A 20,805-nucleotide genomic window follows, 5' to 3' on the forward strand; every position below is an offset into this window, starting at 1 on the left:
TGCAGTGTCCTGAAGACACTTAATATTTGTGGTTAACCCACAAAATCTGTGTTTCTTTGTGGGATATGTAACTTTTTTCTTAAATAGAGATATACCCCTTATTGCTTTAGATCAAACCGTGAACAACATACTGTATAGATGGAAATTGAACTCATGCTGGCAAGCATGGGTGTGATGTGGTGCTGATCTTCTGAAAGAAACGATACCAGAGGTGGTTTCAGAAAGAAGAGTGCCCAAGTGCAGGCCCCCTCCTCTCTGGCAGCGCAGTAGACTCTGACTTTGTGCCGGGAGTATTGGTAGTTTAGCCACCATATTTTTTTGTGATTATTGCGCCGGGAGTATTGGTGGTTTATCCACCATATTTTTTTGTGTTCTTTGTGCCAGAGTCTACTGCACATGCTCAGGTCTCTGGGAACATGGCACCTGTGTTAAGTTCCTGGAGTCTTCTCTACTGCGAATGCACAAATCGCAGGGAAAACATCCCATTGCCGTTTTCCTGGTGGTTTCCATCTGTAGCTGTGGCCAAAGCTGGTCTCCAGAAAGGTAAGTATAATTATATGGGTGCAGAGTGTATGCTTTGGGCCCCACACTTCTTTTGATTTTTTAGATGTGTCTGTTCAAATTCTGAAATTAATGTAATAAAATTGGACTGTTTAGGACCACAAAGTTCAGCTTATTTTGCTTTCCACAGGAAATTATCATTTTAAGGTCGATAGTTGGTATCCAGACCAAGGAGAAATAACCTCAGATAGATTTAATGACCAATGTTCACCAATCATTACAGAAGAGCTGTATATGGACTTTATAAAGGCCTTAATAATGAGAATTGTAAAACCAGAAGACATACAAACATGGTCAGCGAAAGGTAAATCATCTTATTAATACTTATTCTGTTATTTCTAAGTACCGTACTATTATAAAAATAGTATGATATTTGGGGGGATGACTTTTGTAGGTTTGCCATGTTTGTTGTTGTACAGTACAATTTTTTTCTTTTTTCTTTGTTTTAGCAGTTTTGGTGAAATAAACATGTAACTGTGATCATGACTTTCTAGTGCTTAAAGTACTGTACTACTCCTCTTTTGATCACAAGTAGCTGAATACAATATCTGTGATACTGCTGGTCTGTACCAGAGAAAAGTACTAGCTAGTTACTTATGCTGGGTACACATTGGCAGATATATTGGCCAGTCAATAGATCGGCCAATATATCAGTAATGGACCGGCGGGTGTGTACAAACGATATGTCTGTGAATAAATTAGTTCATAGACATATCGAGTCGGCGTTGCTGCTCAGACGATGACCAGTATATCTACAGATATATTGGTGCATCGTGTTGTATGTATGGCCCACCCGTTGACACGTGATAGGTTGGCCATCTGTAGATGGGCTGGATTATGTAAATTATTTTACGTGTCCCGGACCGGCTCCCTGCAGCACCCGTCCTCCGGGGTATGTCTTGTGCTCTGCGGTAGCTGTCACTGCGGAGATCGCACGTCCAGTCTGCAGGTGGGGGCGTGTGCCGCCTGCGGGGGGGGGGGGGGTTGCCGTCTGTTTGCCACCTGCGAGGAGGAAAGGGGGGAGGGCGTGTGCCATCTGTGTGTGTGAGAGTGTGTGTGTGTGTGGGGGGGGGGGGGGGCGTGTGTCTTCTACGGGAGTGCCCTGTGCTGCCTATGGAGTTTCTGGTTATTCGGGAGAGGGAGGATGGTACGGGGCGCCTCCCCACTGCATGACCTATGAGATATATGCAGTGCAGAGCCCCAAACCCCCAGGAGTGAAGGTGAAGGGTGAGGCAGCCAGCCCGGCTGTGGTGTCCATCCCTGTTGCTGCTTAGGGTTCCCAGTCTAAATGTCTAGATGAGGTGCGGAGGCTGATTGGTGAGTGGGGCTGGGGAGTGTGCTCACACCTTCCAGGGTGCATCCCCCCCTATGCAATTGCATAACCATAGGGTGTGCATGTGATGTAACTGCTATGGGGCCTAGCCAATTGGGCCCTGCCCCCCATATGGATTTTTTTTTTCAATTAGTAGCGCTGCGCACCAGGTTCAGGGTAAGGCAATTTACTTCCTGGTAGGGGTGGGGGGGGGTGCAGAGCCGCACTCTTTGTGTCCCGGAGTCTCTTGTCCGGAAGCATATCTGTAGTAGCGTGCCGCGCAGCTGACGGATGGATCATGCTCAAAGAGTGCTGCTCAGACCTGCTGACGGTGAGCCCTCCTTCCTCCATCCCTCCTGCCCACCCGTCTGTCTGTCTATGCCCCCATATGGTGCTCTCTTTGTCCACCTATGTCCCCCTCCCACTGTCCGTCCATAGCCCGTCTGTCCATCTGTGCCCCATATGGCTATCTGCCTGTCCGTCAATGGCCCCCACACTTGTCTGTGCCCTCATTTGGTGCTCTTTCTGTCCGTCTATACCGCCTACCCCAGTCTGTCCATCTGTGGTGACCCCGTCCATCCATCTATTTCCCTATATGGTACTCTGCTCTCCCTGACACTGTCTCTTTCCCGGACACTGTGTCTCTCCTTCTCTCTCCCTGACACCCTCTCTCCACCGTCTCTCTCTATCTCTCTGACACCCTCCCTCTTTTCCACGCTTTCTTGCTTCCCTTTCTTTCTCCCTCCCTCACTGATACTCTTTCTCTCACTCCTGCTTGCTCCCATCTTTCTCTATCTCTTGCTCCTCCCCCTCTCTGACACCCTCTCTCACTGTCCCTGATGCCCCCACTCTCTTTTCCCTCTCATCCCTTTCTCCCTGACACCCTCTCCCTCTTCTCTCTTGCTCTCTCTCATTCCCTCTTTTTCTGTCAGCCACTAGGGGACACTGGCACAACTTCAAGACTGTGGGGTGATGATAGTGGCTTACAGGGAGCTGGCACTTTAAATAATCTAAGAAGTAAAACAGGATCCTCCCCCTCTATCCCCCATCATCGCTCAGTTTTGACTTTGTACTGTAGTCATGCCCTGCCCATATGTGTCTGGTCTCATCTACCATCCACTATTCTCTTTGTCACAGGGCCCAGGCTAGCCCCATTCTACACCCCCATTCTACCCCCTTGTCACAGGGGCTACCCCTCCATTCCCCTCCTTGTCAAAAGACCCAGGGTTACCCACCCCGAGGTTGCTTACTGTCATACTGGGGACTCCCACCCTGCTCCCCAGGCGTAGATAATAGCCACATACTGTATAAGCCCCCCCCCCCCATACTTTAAAATCCCAATCCCCTGATCCCAGCAGGGATCGCAGAATTGGGCATTTTTAATATGTTTAGTTTCCTTGATTCCCCCCCCCCCCAAAGGATCGACGATCATCACTGGCTGCCGACCGGCACATCCGTTTGTCAGATTGGCTGTGTCAGGGGATTGCGCTGACAGGTGTATGGGCGACATTACTCCTGTGGAGATCCACCTGCTTGCTATCTCCTTTCACTGGATTACACTCCTGGGTGGGGGATGCACACATATAGTAGCAGCTACCCCATGTCAACCCTCTATGTGGGTGACTCCCACCCCGATGTCCAAGGTCATGATGTATGATAAATTTAGTCCAGTAGGCCTGTGTTATCTTTACGGGTCTGCAGGAACATGATCACACAGAGGCCCCTAAGATACAGTGGGGTCATTCAGATGCGGTCAGATTTGCTGTATGTAAATGCTGCAGAAGGCGTCTGTTACATGCAGACGCCTCCTGCTGCAGTAGTGATCTGAGCTGCGTGCTAGGACACAGCATCATATCAAAGCACCCACCGCAATCTGCCCTCCGCAAAGGCCAGGAAATCTCCATCCTATGATGGAGATCCTTGGCCTCATGCTACCCCCTAAATGGCGGTGTCACACCTCTGTTTTTCCAAACAGAGCCCGTCGCCACCCCTGATCAGGGCCGTTTCTAGCCAATTTGGCTCCCAGTGCGAGATTAAAAAATGCGCCCCCCCCCCCCTCATATATATAAAGAGGAAAAGCATGCGCGCGCCGAAAGCGCGCACGCTCCCGGTAAGGGGGCGTGACCTCATTAAAATGGGCGTGGCTTTGTTAAGATGGGCGTGGCCTCATCTGATCTCATCAACACGGCCACCACAGGATATTAAAAAAAAAAACTCCTCATTTTACACATTACAGCAGGCACGCTACCCCATTTTACACAGCACGGCAGGCAAGTGTCCCCATTTTACACAGTACGACAGGCACGTGCCCCCATTTTACACATTGCGGCAGGAAAAAGTGTCCCCATTTTACACAGTACGACAGGCAAGTGTCCCCATTTTACACATTGCGGCAGGAAAAAGTGTCCTCATTTTACACAGCACGGCAGGCAAGTGTCCCCATTTTACACATTGCGGCAGGCACGTGCCCCCATTTTACACATTGCGGCAGGAAAAAGTGTCCTCATTTTACACAGTACGACAGGCAAGTGTCCCCATTTTACACATTGCGGCAGACAGGTGTCCCCATTTTACACATTGCGGCAGACAGGTGTCCCCATTTTACACATTGCGGCAGACACGTGCCCCCATTTTACACAGTACGCAGGCAAGTGTCCCCATTTTACACACTGCGGCAGACACGTGCCCCCATTTTACACAGTACGCAGGCAAGTGTCCCCATTTTACACACTGCGGCAGACACGTGCCCCCATTTTACACAGTACGCAGGCAAGTGTCCCCATTTTACACACTGCGGCAGACAGGTGTCCCCATTTTACACATTAAGGCAGACAGGTCCCCATTTTACACATTAAGGCAGACAGGTCCCCATTTTACACATTAAGGCAGACAGGTCCCCATTTTACACATTAAGGCAGACAGGTCCCCATTTTACACATTACTGCAGGTGGTGGGGAGGGAGAAAGGGAGAGAGAGGGAGAGGGGCTGACTTACATTTGTAGCGGTTCTCGCCGCTCTTCAGCCGCCTCTCCCTCCTCGTCTGCGCGGCTCCCCCTTCTCCCTCCTCCCGAGTGCCCAGCTCGGGGGGCGGGGTTTCGCGGAATGACGCGTTTGCGTCGTGACGTCACGACGCAATCGCGTCATTCTGCGAAACCCCGCCCCCCGAGCTGGGCACTCGGGAGGAGGGAGAAGGGGGTTTCAAAGTATGAAGAAGTGCCGCGGCGGGCGCCCCGTGCGGTTGCACGGCTCGCCCGCCGCAAGAAACGGCACTGCCCCTGATACAGCATTAGACGTTAGAAGGTCAGCACATTATGTAAAATTCAGGAATAATTGACACATTTCATGACAAAGATCTGCCAGTGTGTACAGAGGAACAACAGCATATATATCTGCAGATGGCAGTGGTTATTCGTCAGTGTGTACCATCTGCAGATATATCTGCCAGTGTGTACCCAGCTTTACACTTATGAGCATATCATCACCATTTATGTATGTATTAATTAATTTTTCTCTAACGTCCTTGTGGATACTGGGTAATAGTATATTACCATGGGTGGTATAGATCGGGTCCACTGGAGCCTGGCACTTTAAGAAATAAATAGTGTGTGCTGGCTCCTCCCCTCTATGCCCCTCCTAGCAGACTCAGTTTAGAAAATGTGTCCAAGGAGCCGGGTGCATTCTGTTGCTCTTCAGAGAGTTTTCTTCAGACATTTCTTTTACAGATGTAGCCACCTTTATCTTGACTGGCTGAGGCGTTTGTCCCGATCGAGCATACGCAGCGTAGGGAGGCGCGCCTAGTCACAGAGAGGCGTACCTAATCGCACGGAGGCAGACAGAGCGTTTGGCGTTACCTTTACGTGTAATACCTGCGATCAGCCACCAGATGTCGCTTTTTACAATCACCACTGAGCATGTGTGTGGTCTCCCGTAAAATACAATACTGAAATATATAATAAGGACTACTTTACTAAGGAGTCTCATTACGCTGCATACAGTAAATACTCATTACGCTGCATTATTTAATACAGTATATACGACACAGACGCAAATGGTACAGCATACAGTATATGATCCATCTACAGTACTTTATGAATATGTGAGCATCCAAGTCCCGCAGACAAAACAACATAAAACCAGTAGTGTACACTGTCGCAAATGGACGTGTTAGAAGTTCACTATTGCCTCTTGAGATTAGGAATTTTGTACAGTATGTTAGCGTCCTAATCCCGTAGTCATTACAGCATAATCAAAACCAATGGATTTATTCATCTGTCTGTGGCGAAGTGGTGAAGTGTTCCGCTTCCTATACTCAGAGTCCTGAGTTCGATTCCTAAAGTACAAATGCATGTTAGTTTTTTCCAGACACTTTATTTTTTTTTTTATTCACATAAACCAGGGCAAAGCTGCATGAGCGGTTCTACTGTTAAGGTTCTATGCACCGTACAGTACAAATACAATTCTGTAGCTGGGCAGACTCAATAGAAATGGCTACCACCTATGACTCCTTGCCCCACAGAGGCCCTAGGCTACGGAGCAAGTAACAGTCCAGATTTTACAGGCTATGGGGCAATGCTGAAGGAGCGTCACAATCCCCTAGCTAAAATACACAGGGGCGATAGGAATAAGCGAGGTCTATGCACATTATGGTACACCGGACTCGATCGCATAGCACACTGGCAAAATGGCCGCCGCCCCTGAACCCTTGTGCATGGGGCAATGCTGAAGGAGCGTCACAATCCCCTAGCTAAAATACACAGGGGCGATAGGGATAAGCTAGGTCTGCACATTACGGTACACCGGACTCAATCGCATAGCACACTGGAAAAATGACCATTACCCCTGAACCCCCACCTCGTGGCAGGCAGCTATGGCTACGGGGCAATGCTGAAGGAGCGTCACAATCCCCTAGCCAAAATACACAGGGGCGATAGAGATAAGCGAGGTCTATGCACATTACGTTGCACCGGGCTCGATCGCATAGCAAACAGACAAAACACAAGTTTTACATAAAGCAGGGCAAAGCTGCAGGAGAGTTTCTACTGTCAAGGTTCTATGCACTTTACGGTACACATACAATTCTATAGCAGGGCAAACTCAATTGAAATGGCTACCGCCTGTGACTCCTAGCTCCATGGAGGCACTCGGCTATGGAGCAAGTAACAGCACAGATTTGAAGCAATGCTGAAGGAGCTTCAGAATCCCCTAGCTAAAATACACAGGGGTGATAGGGATAAGCGAGGTCAATGCACATAACGATACACCGCAAAGTACCCCATGGTTTTGATTATGCCTTTTCTTTGAACACAGTATTTTCCACTGCCTCGCCCTACCCCCATCCCACTTTCCCCTTCCCCCCTGGGAGCCTGCAAAGTACATGCAGTAGACAGGGAGGGAGTTCCGATCAGGTTACAAGACATGTGCAACAGTATACTACTGTATGCAGGAAAATCCTCCACCTACTCTGATTTATGTGAAACCTGTGTGCACCCTTTCATTGAATGTATAACAAAGAAAAAATAATAATAAAGTGAATGTCACGGGAACATAGAAAAAAAAAGGTTGGCACTTTGGGACTCTCAGCGTGGGAGGTGGGAGCCTTCATCGCTAGGTTGGTATGGAAGGGGAGACAATTAGCTACCGGAGGGTATTAACCCCAAGTTTCTGTGACCCCCACAAGGCTCATGGCAAGCGTCGGAACCCATGGTGGGTCTGAATTAACGGGCCCATTATAGTCTATGGGAAAATGGGTCCACTTTGCATACTGATATCTCTAGTTCTGGGTGTCCCAGAGACTCAGGACTGGTACCATACAAAAGAGGAGACTCTTGGCTTTTGGGGCAGACCAACCACTAGTTTATGTGACACTGGAAAAGGAAACGGGAAGCAACCGTGTTTTGGGTCCCCTCCAGTTGTCCGCCTAGCTTGCACAGGATGCAGGGTTTCTGGCTAGATAGGAAATACTGTACAGAAATGCTAAGCATGGTAATTTGACATCCAGGAACATAGGGAGGAGTTTTTATCTCTCCATTATACTTAAAAAAACGTTACAAGCTGTTCGTGCTAATTAGTACACTAGTAGAACATACTGTACAGAGATACTAAGGACAGTGATTTGGCATCCACGAACTTAGGGAGGAGCTTTAATCTCTCTCCATTGTAATCTTTCTAAGTATAATGGAGAGAGATAAAAGCTCCTCCCTAAGTTCCTGGGTGCCAAATTACAGTCTTTAGTATCTCTGTATTCTATGTTCTACTTGTGTACTAATTAGCATGAACAGCTTGTAACGTACAGTGGCAAGTTTAATATTTCTATGTATAATGGAGAGAGATAAAAGCTCCTCTGAAAGTTCCTAGATGCCAAATCACTGTCCTTAGTATCTCTGTACAGTATGTTCTACTAGTGTACTAATTAGCACAAACGGCTATTAACGGAATGCCAAATCACCGAACTTAGTATCTCTGTACAGTATGTCCTATTAGGGTACTAATTAGCATGAACAGCTTGTAACGTACATGGCAGTTTTAATCTTTCTATGTTTAATGGAGAGAGATAAAAGCTCCTCAGTAAGTTCCTGGATGCCAAATCACCGTACTTAGTATCTCTGTACAGTATGTTCTATTAGGGTACTAATTAGCTGTTCGTGCTAACTAGTACCCTAATAGAAAATACTATACAGAGATACTAAAGACAGTGATTTGGCAACCAGGAATTTACGGAGGAGAAAGATCAAACCTGCCACTGTATGTTACAAGCTGCTTGTGCTAATTAGTACACTAGAAGAACATGCTGTACAGAGATACTACGGACAGTGATTTGGCATCCACGAACTTAGAGAGGAGCTTTTATCTCTCTCCATTATACTTAGAAAGATTACAATGGAGAGAGATAAAAGCTCCTCCCTAAGTTCCTGGATGCCAAATCACTGTACTTAGTATCTATGTACAGTATGTTCTACTAGTGTACTAATTAGCACGAACAGCATGTAACACACAGTGGCAATTTTAATCTTTCTATGTATAATATTGAGAGATAAAAGCTTCTCCCTAAGTTCCTGGTTGCCAAATCACCAAACTTAGTATCTCTGCATAGTATTTTCTATTAGGGTACTAATTAGCACAAACAGCTAATTAGTACCCTAATAGAACATACTGTACAGAGATACTAAGTACGGTGATTTGGCATCCAGGAACTTACTGAGGAGCTTTTATCTCTCTCCATTATACATAGAAAGATTAAACTTGCCGCTGTACGTTACAAGCTGTTCGTGCTAATTAGTACACTAGTAAAACATACTGTACAGAGATACTAAGGACGGTGATTTGGCATCCAGGAACATACTGAGGAGCTTTTATCTCTCTCCATTATACATAGAAAGATTAAACTTGCAACTGTACATTACAAGCTGTTCGTGCTAATTAATACACTAGTACAACATACTGTACAGAGATACTAAGGATGGTGATTTGGCATCTAGGAATTTACTGAGGAGCTTTTATCTCTCTCCATTATACATAGAAAGATTAAACTTGCCACTCTACGTTAGAAGCTGTTTGTGCTAATTAGTACACTAGTAGAACATAGAGTACAGAGATACTAAGGACAGTAATTTGGCATCCAGGAATTTAGGGAGGAGCTTTTATCTCTCTCCATTATACTTAGATAGATTACAATGGAGAGATTAAAGCTCCTCCCTAAGTTTGTGGATGCCAAATCACTGTACTTAGTATCTCTGTACAGTATGTTCTACTAGTGTACTAATTAGCACAAACAGCTTGTAACGTACAGTGGCAATTTTAATCTTTCTATGTATAATATAGAGAGATAAAAGCTCCTCCCTAAGTTCCTGGTTGCCAAATCACCATCCTTAGTATCTTTGCATAGTATTTTCTATTAGGGTACTAATTAGCACAAACAGCTAATTAGTACACTAGTAGAACATAGAGTACAGAGATACTAAGGACAGGAATTTGGCATCCAGGAATTTAGGGAGGAGCTTTTATCTCTCTCCATTATACTTAGATAGATTACAATGGAGAGATTCAAGCTCCTCCCTAAGTTCGTGGATGCCAAATCACTGTACTTAGTATCTCTGTACAGTATGTTCTACTAGTGTACTAATTAGCACGAACAGCTTGTAACGTACAGTGGCAATTTTAATCTTTCTATGTATAATATAGAGAGATAAAAGCTCCTCCCTAAGTTCCTGGTTGCCAAATCACCATCCTTAGTATCTTTGCATAGTATTTTCTATTAGGGTACTAATTAGCACAAACAGCTTGTAACGTACAGTGGCAATATTAATCTTACTATGTATAATATAGAGAGATAAAAGCTCCTCCCTAAGTTCCTGGTTGCCAAATCACCATCCTTAGTATCTCTGCATAGTATTTTCTATTAGGGTACTAATTAGCACAAACAGCTAATTGGTACCCTAATAGAACATACTGTACAGAGATACTAAGTATGGTGATTTTGTATCCAGGAACTTATTGAGGAGCTTTTATCTCTCTCCATTATACATAGAAAGATTAAACTTGCCACTCTACGTTACAAGCTGCTCGTGCTAATTAGTACACTAGTAGAACATAGAGTACAGAGATACTAAGGACAGTAATTTGGCATCCAGGAATTTAGGGAGGAGCTTTTATCTCTCTCCATTATACTTAGATAGATTACAATGGAGAGATTAAAGCCCCACCCTAAGTTCGTGGATGCCAAATCACTGTACTTAGTATCTCTGTACAGTATGTTCTACTAGTGTACTAATTAGCACGAACAGCTTGTAACGTACAGTGGCAATTTTAATCTTTCTATGTATAATATAGAGAGATAAAAGCTCCTCCCTAAGTTCCTGGTTGCCAAATCACCATCCTTAGTATCTTTGCATAGTATTTTCTATTAGGGTACTAATTAGCACAAACAGCTTGTAACATACAGTGGCAATTTTAATCTTACTATGTATAATATAGAGAGATAAAGCTCCTCCCTAAGTTCCTGGTTGCCAAATCACCATCCTTAGTATCTCTGCATAGTATTTTCTATTAGGGTACTAATTAGCACAAACAGCTAATTGGTACCCTAATAGAACATACTGTACAGAGATACTAAGTATGGTGATTTTGTATCCAGGAACTTATTGAGGAGATTTTATCTCTCTCCATTATACATAGAAAGATTAAACTTGCCGCTGTACGTTACAAGCTGTTCGTGCTAATTAGTACCCTAATAGAACACACTGTACAGAGATACGAAGTATGGTGATTTGGCATCCAGTTAAAAGCTGTTCGTGCTAATTAGTATACTAGTAGAACATACTGTACAGAGATCCTAAGAATGGTGATTTGGCATCTGGGAACTTCCAGAGGAGCTTTTATCTCTCTCCATTTTACATAGAAAGATTAAACTTGCCGATTTACTTTACAAGCTGTCCGTGCTAATTAGTACCCTAATAGAAAATACTATACAGAGATACTAAAGACGGTAATTTGGCACCCAGGAATTTAGGGAGGAGCTTTTATCTCTCTCCATTATACTTAGAAAGATTACAATGGAGAGAGATAAAAGCTCCTCCCTAAGTTCGTGGATGCCAAATCACTGTCCTTAGTATCTCTGTACAGTATGTTCTACTAGTGTACTAATTAGCACGAACAGCTTGTAACGTACAGTGGCAAGTGTAATTTTCTAAGTATAATGGAGTGAGATAAAAACTCCTCCCTATGTTCCTGGATGTCAAACTACCATGCTTAGCATTTCTGTACAGTATTTCCTATCTAGCCAGAAACCCTGCATCCTGTGCAAGCTAGGCGGACAACTGGAGGGGACCCAAAACACGGTTGCTTCCCGTTTCCCTTCCCAGTGTCACATAAACTAGTGGTTGGTCTGCCCCGAAAGCCAAGAGTCTCCTCTTTTGTATGGTACAAGTCCTGAGTCTCTGGTACACCCAGAACTAGAGATATCAGTACGCAAAGTGGACCCATTTTCCCATAGACTATAATGGGACCGTTAATTCAGACCCACCATAGGTTCCGACGCTTGCCATGAGCCTTGTGGGGGTCACAGAAACTTGGGGTTGGTACCCTCCGGTAGCTAATTGTCTCCCCTTCCATACCAACCTAGTGATGAAGGCTCCCACCTCCCATGCTGAGAGTCACAAAGTGCCAACCTTTTTTTTTCTATGTTCCCGTGACATTCACTTTATTTTTTTTTTTCTTTGTTGTACATTCAATGAAAGGGTGCACACAGGTTTCACATAAATCAAAGTAAATCTGCAGCAGCAATTCATTCCGCTATATACAAATACACAGCGGTAATGAGTATAAATTAGTGTATTCCGACGCAACTAACTGAGCAACACAGTACTGTAGATCGTCAGCATTTGTGTATTGTACCTGACCTGAACTCCCTCCCTGTCCATTGCATGACCTGTGCAGGCTCCCAGGGGGGAAGGGCGATGGGAGTAGGGAGAGGCGGTGGAAAACACTGTGCTTTTGAAATACAAGTATTAACGTCCGAGTCCCCTAAGGCATAAACCAACACAAATGGGAAGGAAGTGCCAACCTTTTTTTAATGTGTCCCTGTAACATTCACTTTATTATTATTTTTTTTCTTTGTTATACATTCAATGGACGGGTGCACACAGGTTTCACATAAATCAGAGTGGGCGGTGGATTTTCCTACATACAGTAGTATACTGTTGCACATGTCTTGTAACCTGATCGGAACTCCCTCCCTGTCTACTGCATGTACTTTGCAGGCTCCCAGGGGGGGAAGGGGAAAGTGGGATGGGGGTAGGGTGAGGCAGTGGAAAATACCATGTTCAAAGAAAAGGCATAATCAAAACCATGGGGAACTTTGCGGTGTATCGTTATGCGCAAAGACCTCACTTATCCCTATCACCCCTGTGTATTTTAGCTAGGGGATTCTGACGCTCCTTCAGCATTGCCCCGTGACCTACCAAATCTGTGCTGTTACTTGCTCCATAGCCGAGGGCCTCCATTGGGCGAGGAGTCACAGGCGGTAGCCATTTCAATTGAGTCTGCCCTGCTACAGAATTGTATGTATACCATATGGTGCATAGACCCTAAACAGTACAACCGCTCCTGCAGCTTTGCCCTAGTTTATGTGAATAACTCCCTCCCTGTCTACTGCATGACCTGTGCAGGATCCCAGTGGGGAAGGGCGATGGGCAAGCGGGAGGTGGTGGAAAATACTGTGCTTTTGAAATGCAAGTACTGTATGAGTCTGAGTCCCCAGTAGCCTCCTGCTAGCCCATCGCCCTTCCCCCCTGGGAGCCTGCACAGATCATGCAGTGGACAGGGAGGGAATTCAGGTCCTGTGCAATACACAAACGCCGAAGATCTACTGTACTGTTTTGCTCACTCAGAATACACTCATTTCTACTCATTACCGCTGTGTAGATGCATTTACGTAAAGAATCGCTCCTGCAGATCTACTCTGATTTATATGAAACTTGTGTGCATCCTTCCATTGGATGTATTAGAGAGAAAAAAAATATTAAAGTGAATGTCACGGGAACACATAAAAAAAAAAGGTTGGCACTTCCTTCCCATTGGTGTTGGTTTATGCCGTAGGGGACTCGGACGCTCATATAATTGCATTTCAAAGGCACGGTATTTTCCATCGTCTCCCCCTACCTCCATCGCCCTTCCCCCCTGGGAGCTTGCACAGATCATGCAGTAGACAGGGAGGGAATTCAGGTCCTGTGCAATACACAAACGCCGAAGATCTACTGTACTGTTTTGCTCAATTTGTTGCGTCAGAATACACTCATTTCTACTCATTGCCGCTGTGTAGTTGCATTTAGCGTAAAGAATCGCTCCAGCAGATGTACTCTGATTTATATGTAACTTGTGTGCACCTTTCCATTGACTGTCTTACAATGAAAATAAAATAATACAGTGTATTATTACAATAATAAAAAAAAGAAGGCACATCAGGTCTCTAACCCTGGACCCTCAGCGTGGGAGGTGGGAGCCTTCACCCCTAGCCCACGATGCCTCATGAGAGATTCCCAATTTCATGTGTAAAAGTACTGCAAACAGCGCCCAGCCCCCACCCCATTGGTGTTGGTTTATGCCTTAGAGGACTCGGACACTCGCATTTGTAAAGCACAGTATTTTCCACCGCCTCCTGCTAGCCCTCCATTCCCATTATGCCTTAGGGAACTCAGACGCTCATGTATTTTAAAAGCACGGTGTTTATACATTGTACTGTACATTCTTCCTTTTACACAATTAGTTGCGTCTCCATACACATACAGTACTCTACAGTAGGTCACCATCTTTTTCCACCGCCTCCCGTTACGCCTACAGTATTAACATTACAGTCGTCACTGACCAATTGCCAGAGCTGTTCAGGTACAGGTAGATCAATCCGCCGCTATACTGTACGATCGAAAGTACTGGATTAGTGGAGCATTAGCCACCCAGTGGTGGAGATGTGTAATGCATGCTGAGTATCTAGATCGCCTCAACGCGCCGGCCTGTGATTAAACTCAGCTATCGCCTTAGCGTGACTAAACGGACGTCTAGGCGGAGAATCGGTCAAGACAAAGGTGGCTACATCTGTAGCTTGTTATTTTCAGGCATCACTGGTTGGCAACCAGTCTGCTTGCATCGTGGGACTTAGGGGGTGGACCGAACCAACTTCCTTAGAGTTAATGGTTCGTATCCCTGCTGACAGGACACTGAGCTCCTGAGGTGATGTTTCTCATAACCCTCGGGTGTGAGCCCATGCCGGCAGCATGCCGCCACCCCTAACAGATGCATTCTAAAGTAAGAGCTTGGCTTTTTAAGGGAACTGTGAGTTTGAAACAGCAGCAGGTGAGTTAGAATACAGAAAAAGGTGAGTTTTATAATACGCACACAGGAACACAAATAATTGCAATCCCATTAACATCTGATACAATGTTTGGGCTAGTGCAGTGCAATGGATGTAATGCATTTGTTTGGAAAGAGGCAGCGTGGAGACTCGGCTGCTGTCCAATCTGTGAGCAATTTTCTCTGCTGAAGGAGGAGATAGCAAAACTGCATGCTGAGATTTGTAGGATGTCTGTGTCTTTGAGGCCTCCACTGCCTCAGAGATCCACCAGAAGACATTCTGCCTGGACTACTGTGGGCTCTCAAGGGCAGAGATTTCCAGAGGGACACAGACACCTCCAGCAAGCTGTGACGCTGCAAAACTCATATGCAACTCTTGCAGGGCTGGAAGATACAACTAATAGAGGCTCTACAGAACAGGAGGATGTGGGGACATCTACTAACTATAGGAACAGGAAAATTGCATCTCTGAAAAGGACTGCACTTCTCTTGGGAGATTCCATTATTAGAGGAATACATCTGGGAAATGCAAGTGAAGTAGAGAAACAAGTAAGGTGCTTACCTGTAGCCACAGCTCCAAGGGATAAAGAGCACATGCTAAGAATTGTGAAGGCAGCAAGAAAAGATGGGGAGGTGGATATCATTGTCCACCTAGGGACAAATTACCTGGCTAATGCTGGCCATAAAAGATGAATTTAGGAAGTTAGGGACTGCTCTGAAGCAGGTAGCAACTACTGTAACTTTTTCAGAAGTATTGCCAGTACACAGAGGCTCATCGCATCAGAAACTTCAATGTTTGGCTAAGGACATGGTGTAATGAGGAGAGATTTGGATTTATAGGCCATAGTCACACCATCTGGCAAGATAGGATCTTATACAAAAGTGACGGCCTGCACCCATCTTCAAGGGGAACGAGAATACTAACTGAACAGTTTGGCTGTTTCATCAAGAACTATTTAAACTAATAGAGGGGGCAGTGAACCAAATAGGAATAAAGCAATCTGCTCCCCCAACACAGAAGTATTGTTTCTCCAGGCAAAGGGAATTGTGTTGTGTTAGTCAAGGTATTGTATTGCAATGACAGTCTTATTAATGCCATGTAGGTATATAGTTTCCCATATTTTGGTCTTTGCAACCACCACTATGCCAATGATAGCCAAATTTACCGCCCTACCCCTGGAAATTTCTCCCTCTCTTCTTCCTATGTCACCACTGCTCTTTCAGCCATCTCCTCCTTGAGGGCACAATGCTTAATGGAACTCAATATTTTCAAAACTGAAATTATCATCTTTCCCTCTACTCCCACCCTCTCACATTCTGGTCTGGTAACCATCTTTCACGCTCCTCCGTTCCTTGTCCTTATACTGTATATCTTGCCTGAACACACTATGAAGCAGGAGATGTGCCTGGTGTGAGTCAGCCGGCAGCTCCCAGGCAGCTCTGTCGGGCGTTTTTTTTTGTCAAAGAGTGGTCTTATTCGCATCTGCATACGAACTGCTACGTTACAGTGATTTCCAGAAAAAAACTATAACTAAGCATTTCATATGCAGATACAGCCGCAGTCACACACAGAATATAGGCATGCCGCATATCATTATAATCAGCCTAAGCTGTTTGTGCATCCTATTCGCATAGCAAGGCGACTTAGACGTATTTAAATGGAAAAAGTCGCAAATAAAGATCCTCTGCGCTACCGAGTCACATCACGGTATGATGTAACTAGAAGGGCTGTTTAACGTGACTGCAGCAAGGATGTAGGAGGAGGACACATATATTTGTCATCTTTGACTCTGGCCTTTCCTTCTCATCTCACATCCAGGGGCTGATTCTGAGATGGATGTAGCCGTGCGTCCATACGCAGCGGCCGTGTCCATCTGGTCTGTGCATGTGCACTGGCCGCAGTGCGCGACCCTTCTCCTTGCGGCCACATTCTTCAAGATGATTGACATCGGCAGCCATTTGCGGGGCGGTGATGTGTCTTGGGTGGGGGGGAAGGCTGAATGGGGGTGTGTGTAACCTTTTTCAGGGCGAGTGCTTGACGTCACACACAGATGCTCTGATTAAACAAATGGCGGCCGACCACTTGACTTAGGGGGTTCATTCAAACCCATTCACACGCTGCAGTTTTTTGCAGCAGTGCGAACGGGTCTGTACTGCGCCTGCACACAGGTTGCAATGCTCAGGACAGCGACGGAATGTATGAGAAAAGGGATCGCAGCGGCAGCCGCAGGAAGATTGACAGGAAGAAGGCATTCATGGGCGGCAACTCACCGATTCCAGGGAGTGTCCGGGAAAACGCAGGCGTGGGCAGCCGTTCGGGAGGCGGATCTCTGACGACACCAACAGTCCGGATCGTCGCAGCGGGTGAGTAAGTCCTGGGCTGTGCAGAAACTGTACAAACTTTTGTTTGTGCAGCTCTCTGCACAGCCAATCACACCCCTGCACTGCGATTATCCCCTTTCCCTGTTGGCGGTGATTACCTGGTCGCAGCAGTGCAAAATACAGCCTGCGTGCGACCAGGTCTGAATGACCCCCTTAGTTTGATGCATCCGTAATCTATTTGCAGACGCATTGGGAGGCAGCCCGTCACACATGATGGGCGGCCTTGCCCAGTACTGGGCTGCCCCCAGCATGTGAGGAGATGGACGCAGATTGGGCAGTGTGTGCAGCGAACTGCGTCCATCTCTGAATCAGACCCCCAATCCCTTTCACAATCCTGCCTTTTTTACCTAAGTGTTTCCAGAATCAGGCCCATCTCACTAATCTTATAACATGTAATGCTTTAGATTTCTAGTTTCTAGAGTATTTTTCAGGTTATTAAAAAAAATAATCATAAAATATAACTCATGAGATATAATTATTAAATGCAGTATACATCTTTTTTTTTCTAATGACAGTGTATCCCAGCTGTATTTTTAGATGCTGGCAACAAATAACATACATAGAGAAAACCAAAATTGTGTCCAAATAAAATATTATGAATGTCTCTTTACAACCCCCCCCCAAAAAAAATAATAATAATAATAATAATAATAATAATAATTCACTATACATTGTAATTACTAATTGTAGAAAGTCAATACAATTACTACTATCATACACAGTATAACTGCAGATGTAAGTGCACTTAACCACATTTACACTGTGTGCTGTCCTAAGCTAAAACTTAATAAGTTATGTTTAATGAATTGTGGGAATTATTTTGTATTCTGTTATTTAAATAGATTTTTATGAAATGTACTAAAAAAGTAATTTTTTTATTCTGTTTATTGAACAATGTTTTTTCCTAATGCAGATAAGATTAATTCTCTTCAAATTTCTGCAAAACAACTTTTGTTTTAATTGTCATGTGGCGTGACTTCAATTAGAAACACCCAATGTCTGCATATTATCGTTTCTGGCTCACCTTGCGGCTGGACAGGTGGTGACCCTGCCGCTAGGCCAGAATATGTGTAATAGAATTGTACTGTAATTGAACTTCAGCTCAATACAAATATGCTTTCTCCTGCAGACTGGACTCCTCAGCAGATGGAGAATGCAGCGATACTTTCATTTTCTTTTCAGCGTCCTGTGTTGCTAGTAGATCCTTGTTTTAAAGGGGAAGCATGGGTTCAAGATATTCTTGGTACCTCTTGTGAAAATGCATTCTCTTCTTTAAACCTACAGGCAAGGTAAGTTGAAATAATGTAGGAGGTCATATACGGTGGACAGAACAGTTGCTCATCAGTACAAAATTTTGGCCTACAGTACCATACTTAATGGGCTGAATGTAATGACGTCCGAGATCTCCGGAGGTGCAAGATGCCGGCCGATCTTGGACGTTTTTTTAAAAGGCCAATCATAAGGCAAACCCATGCCTTGTAAGTGCTTGCCCCTTTAAGAAAACGTCCGAGATCAGCTGGTATCTCGAACCTCCGGGATCTATGTGCAAATGCTCATGTATTTCTGCCAGGACATATAAGTTTGTGTAGCAAAATGACTACATCTGTGGATGAGCAGAAGTTTGCACAGACAAAGAGGAAGCATTAACTATGCCTAGGCTGATTAAAGGGTTTCTGCCACTTGAACTACAGCTTTCAGGCTTCATTGAGGTAATTTCAGGAGTTAGATACCAGTTGCTATTAGCTGAATGGTTAAAACAAAGCCAGAATCAGACAAAGACAAAGGATAATCCATGGGCAAGGTCAAAAACAAGACCCGAAACAGGAGTTCACAGCTGTAGTTAAAGACAGACAAAGCCAGAGACAGTCCAAAAAGTCAAATAACAGAGCTAGAAAACCAAGAAAAGCCAGACTAGAGTGCAAACACAATACTCAGGCACTGGTAATTTTCCCTGCCTTATATACGCCCATATTGCAAGGGATTGACTGTATCCAGGAAGTAGGTGGAGAGCAGGCATGATGTTTAAGGGGGTAATTGAGAGTTGATCGCAGCAGCAAATTTGTTAGCAGTTGGGCAAAACCATGGTGGTCATTCCGAGTTGTTCGCTCTTTGACGATTTTCGCTATGCTGCGATTTGCTGCTAAATGCGCATGCGCATGGTACGCAGCGCGCATGCGCTTAGTTATTTAACTAAAAACTTAGCAGTTTTGCTGTTGTTCGTGCAGCACTTTTCAGTCACACTGCTGATCGGTGAGTGATTGACAGGAAAGGGGCGTTTCTGGGTGGTAACTGAGCGTTTTTCAGGAGTGTGCTAAAAAACGCAGGCGTGTCAGGCAATAACGCAGGAGTGTCTGGAGAAACGGGGGAGTGGCTGGCCGAACACAGGGCGTGTTTGTGACGTCAAACCAGGAACTAAACGGACTGAGGTGATCGCAATCTAGGAGTAGGCCTGGAGCTACTCAGAAACTGCAAGGAATTATTTATTAGCAATTCTGCTAACCTTTCGTTCGCTATTCTGCTATGCTAAGATACACTCCCAGAGGGCGGTGGCCTAGCGTTTGCAATGCTGCTAAAAGCAGCTAGCGAGCGAACAACTCGGAATGACCACCCATGTGCACTGCAGGTGTGGTAGATGTAACATGTGCAGAGAGAGTTAGATTTCGGTGGGTTATTTTGTTTCTGTGCAGGGTAAATACTGGCTGCTTTATTTTTACTCTGCAATTTAGATTTCAGTTTGAACACACCCCACACAAATCTAACTCTCTCTGCACATGTTATATCTGCCCCCCCTGCAGTGGACATGGTTTTGCCCATTAGAGGAAAATTTTCTTTTGCAATTAACTTTGAATCCAGCCCAATGTCCTCTAATGATTTGTGGTTTATCGTTTAATGCACAGAATCTGAGCGGGTATGGGACTCAAGGTCGACACCCATTGGTCAACAGTGGGTAGGTTGACAGTAGAAATATGTCGACACGACCATTAGGTCGACATGAAAAGGGTCGACATGAGTTTTTTATGGTTTTTTTTGGCGTAGTCTTCTTTGTCAAGTGACCGGGAACCGCAATTAGTGCACCATGTCCCCTTGCATGGATCGCTTCGCTCGCCATGCTGCGCTCGGCACAGGTTACTGTTCCCAATCGTAGTCCATGTGGATCGGAAAGTATGAAAAAGTCCCCCCCCCCCAAAAAAAAAAAAAAGTAAAAAACTCATGTCAACCTTTTTGTCGACCTATTTCTAGTGTCGATCTACCCACTGTTAACCAATGGGTGTCGACCTAATGGGTGTCGACCTAGAGTCCGGATACCAATCTGAGCAGTAAAAGATAAACTACAATCCCATGCCACTCCTTTTTCCCTCACTGTGTGCTCGGGCTGATGGCTGACACTATGTGGCCAGCACTGCCAGTTCCCAACTGGCACTTGCAGTGTCTGTTAAGGTATCCCAGTTACAGTAGTTGCTGCGCTGCACCCTTTCCCTGTATCTCCCTCACCTCACTGAGCTCTGAGAGATAGAACCCACTCTTTCCCAATAGGTGCCTGAGTGAGGAGCTTCTTCCACCTTCTTGTCCTTCTGTGAAAGTAGCTGAATCCCAAACCACTGAGAGGTGATGCTGCTGTCTGAGATGAGCCACAATCGTGGGTCTGCGGGGTCCGCAGATCACCTTGGCCTTTGATTTGTGCTGCACGCCTACCTGCAGTGTAGGATTAG

The 20,805-nt window shown here is 45.3% G+C and overlaps 1 protein-coding gene and 1 long non-coding RNA gene across 9 annotated transcripts in view; one reads left to right on the forward strand and one right to left on the reverse strand.

The window, feature by feature from the left end:
- LOC135027842 (uncharacterized) overlaps positions 1 to 20,805 on the forward strand; it is a 1,366,020-nt gene that overhangs the window by 756,232 nt on the left and 588,983 nt on the right. For all 8 annotated transcript variants that reach the window (XR_010224289.1, XM_063953746.1, XM_063953745.1 and 5 more), the window contains 2 exons: positions 692 to 865; positions 18,225 to 18,384. Coding sequence is in view for 7 of the 8 variants with exons in the window: in XM_063953746.1 (XP_063809816.1) it covers positions 692 to 865; positions 18,225 to 18,384 (334 nt within the window). In the remaining variant the exon portion in view is untranslated. The remainder of the gene's footprint in view (positions 1 to 691; positions 866 to 18,224; positions 18,385 to 20,805) is intronic.
- On the reverse strand, positions 17,963 to 20,737 carry LOC135027951 (uncharacterized). The gene is made up of 2 exons (XR_010224336.1): positions 20,588 to 20,737; positions 17,963 to 18,373 (listed from the first exon to the last, which is right to left on the reverse strand). It is a non-coding gene; the product is annotated as an uncharacterized LOC135027951 (long non-coding RNA).

The sequence above is a fragment of the Pseudophryne corroboree genome, chromosome 2, assembly GCF_028390025.1.
Source record: "Pseudophryne corroboree isolate aPseCor3 chromosome 2, aPseCor3.hap2, whole genome shotgun sequence".
Classification (NCBI taxonomy): domain Eukaryota; kingdom Metazoa; phylum Chordata; class Amphibia; order Anura; family Myobatrachidae; genus Pseudophryne; species Pseudophryne corroboree.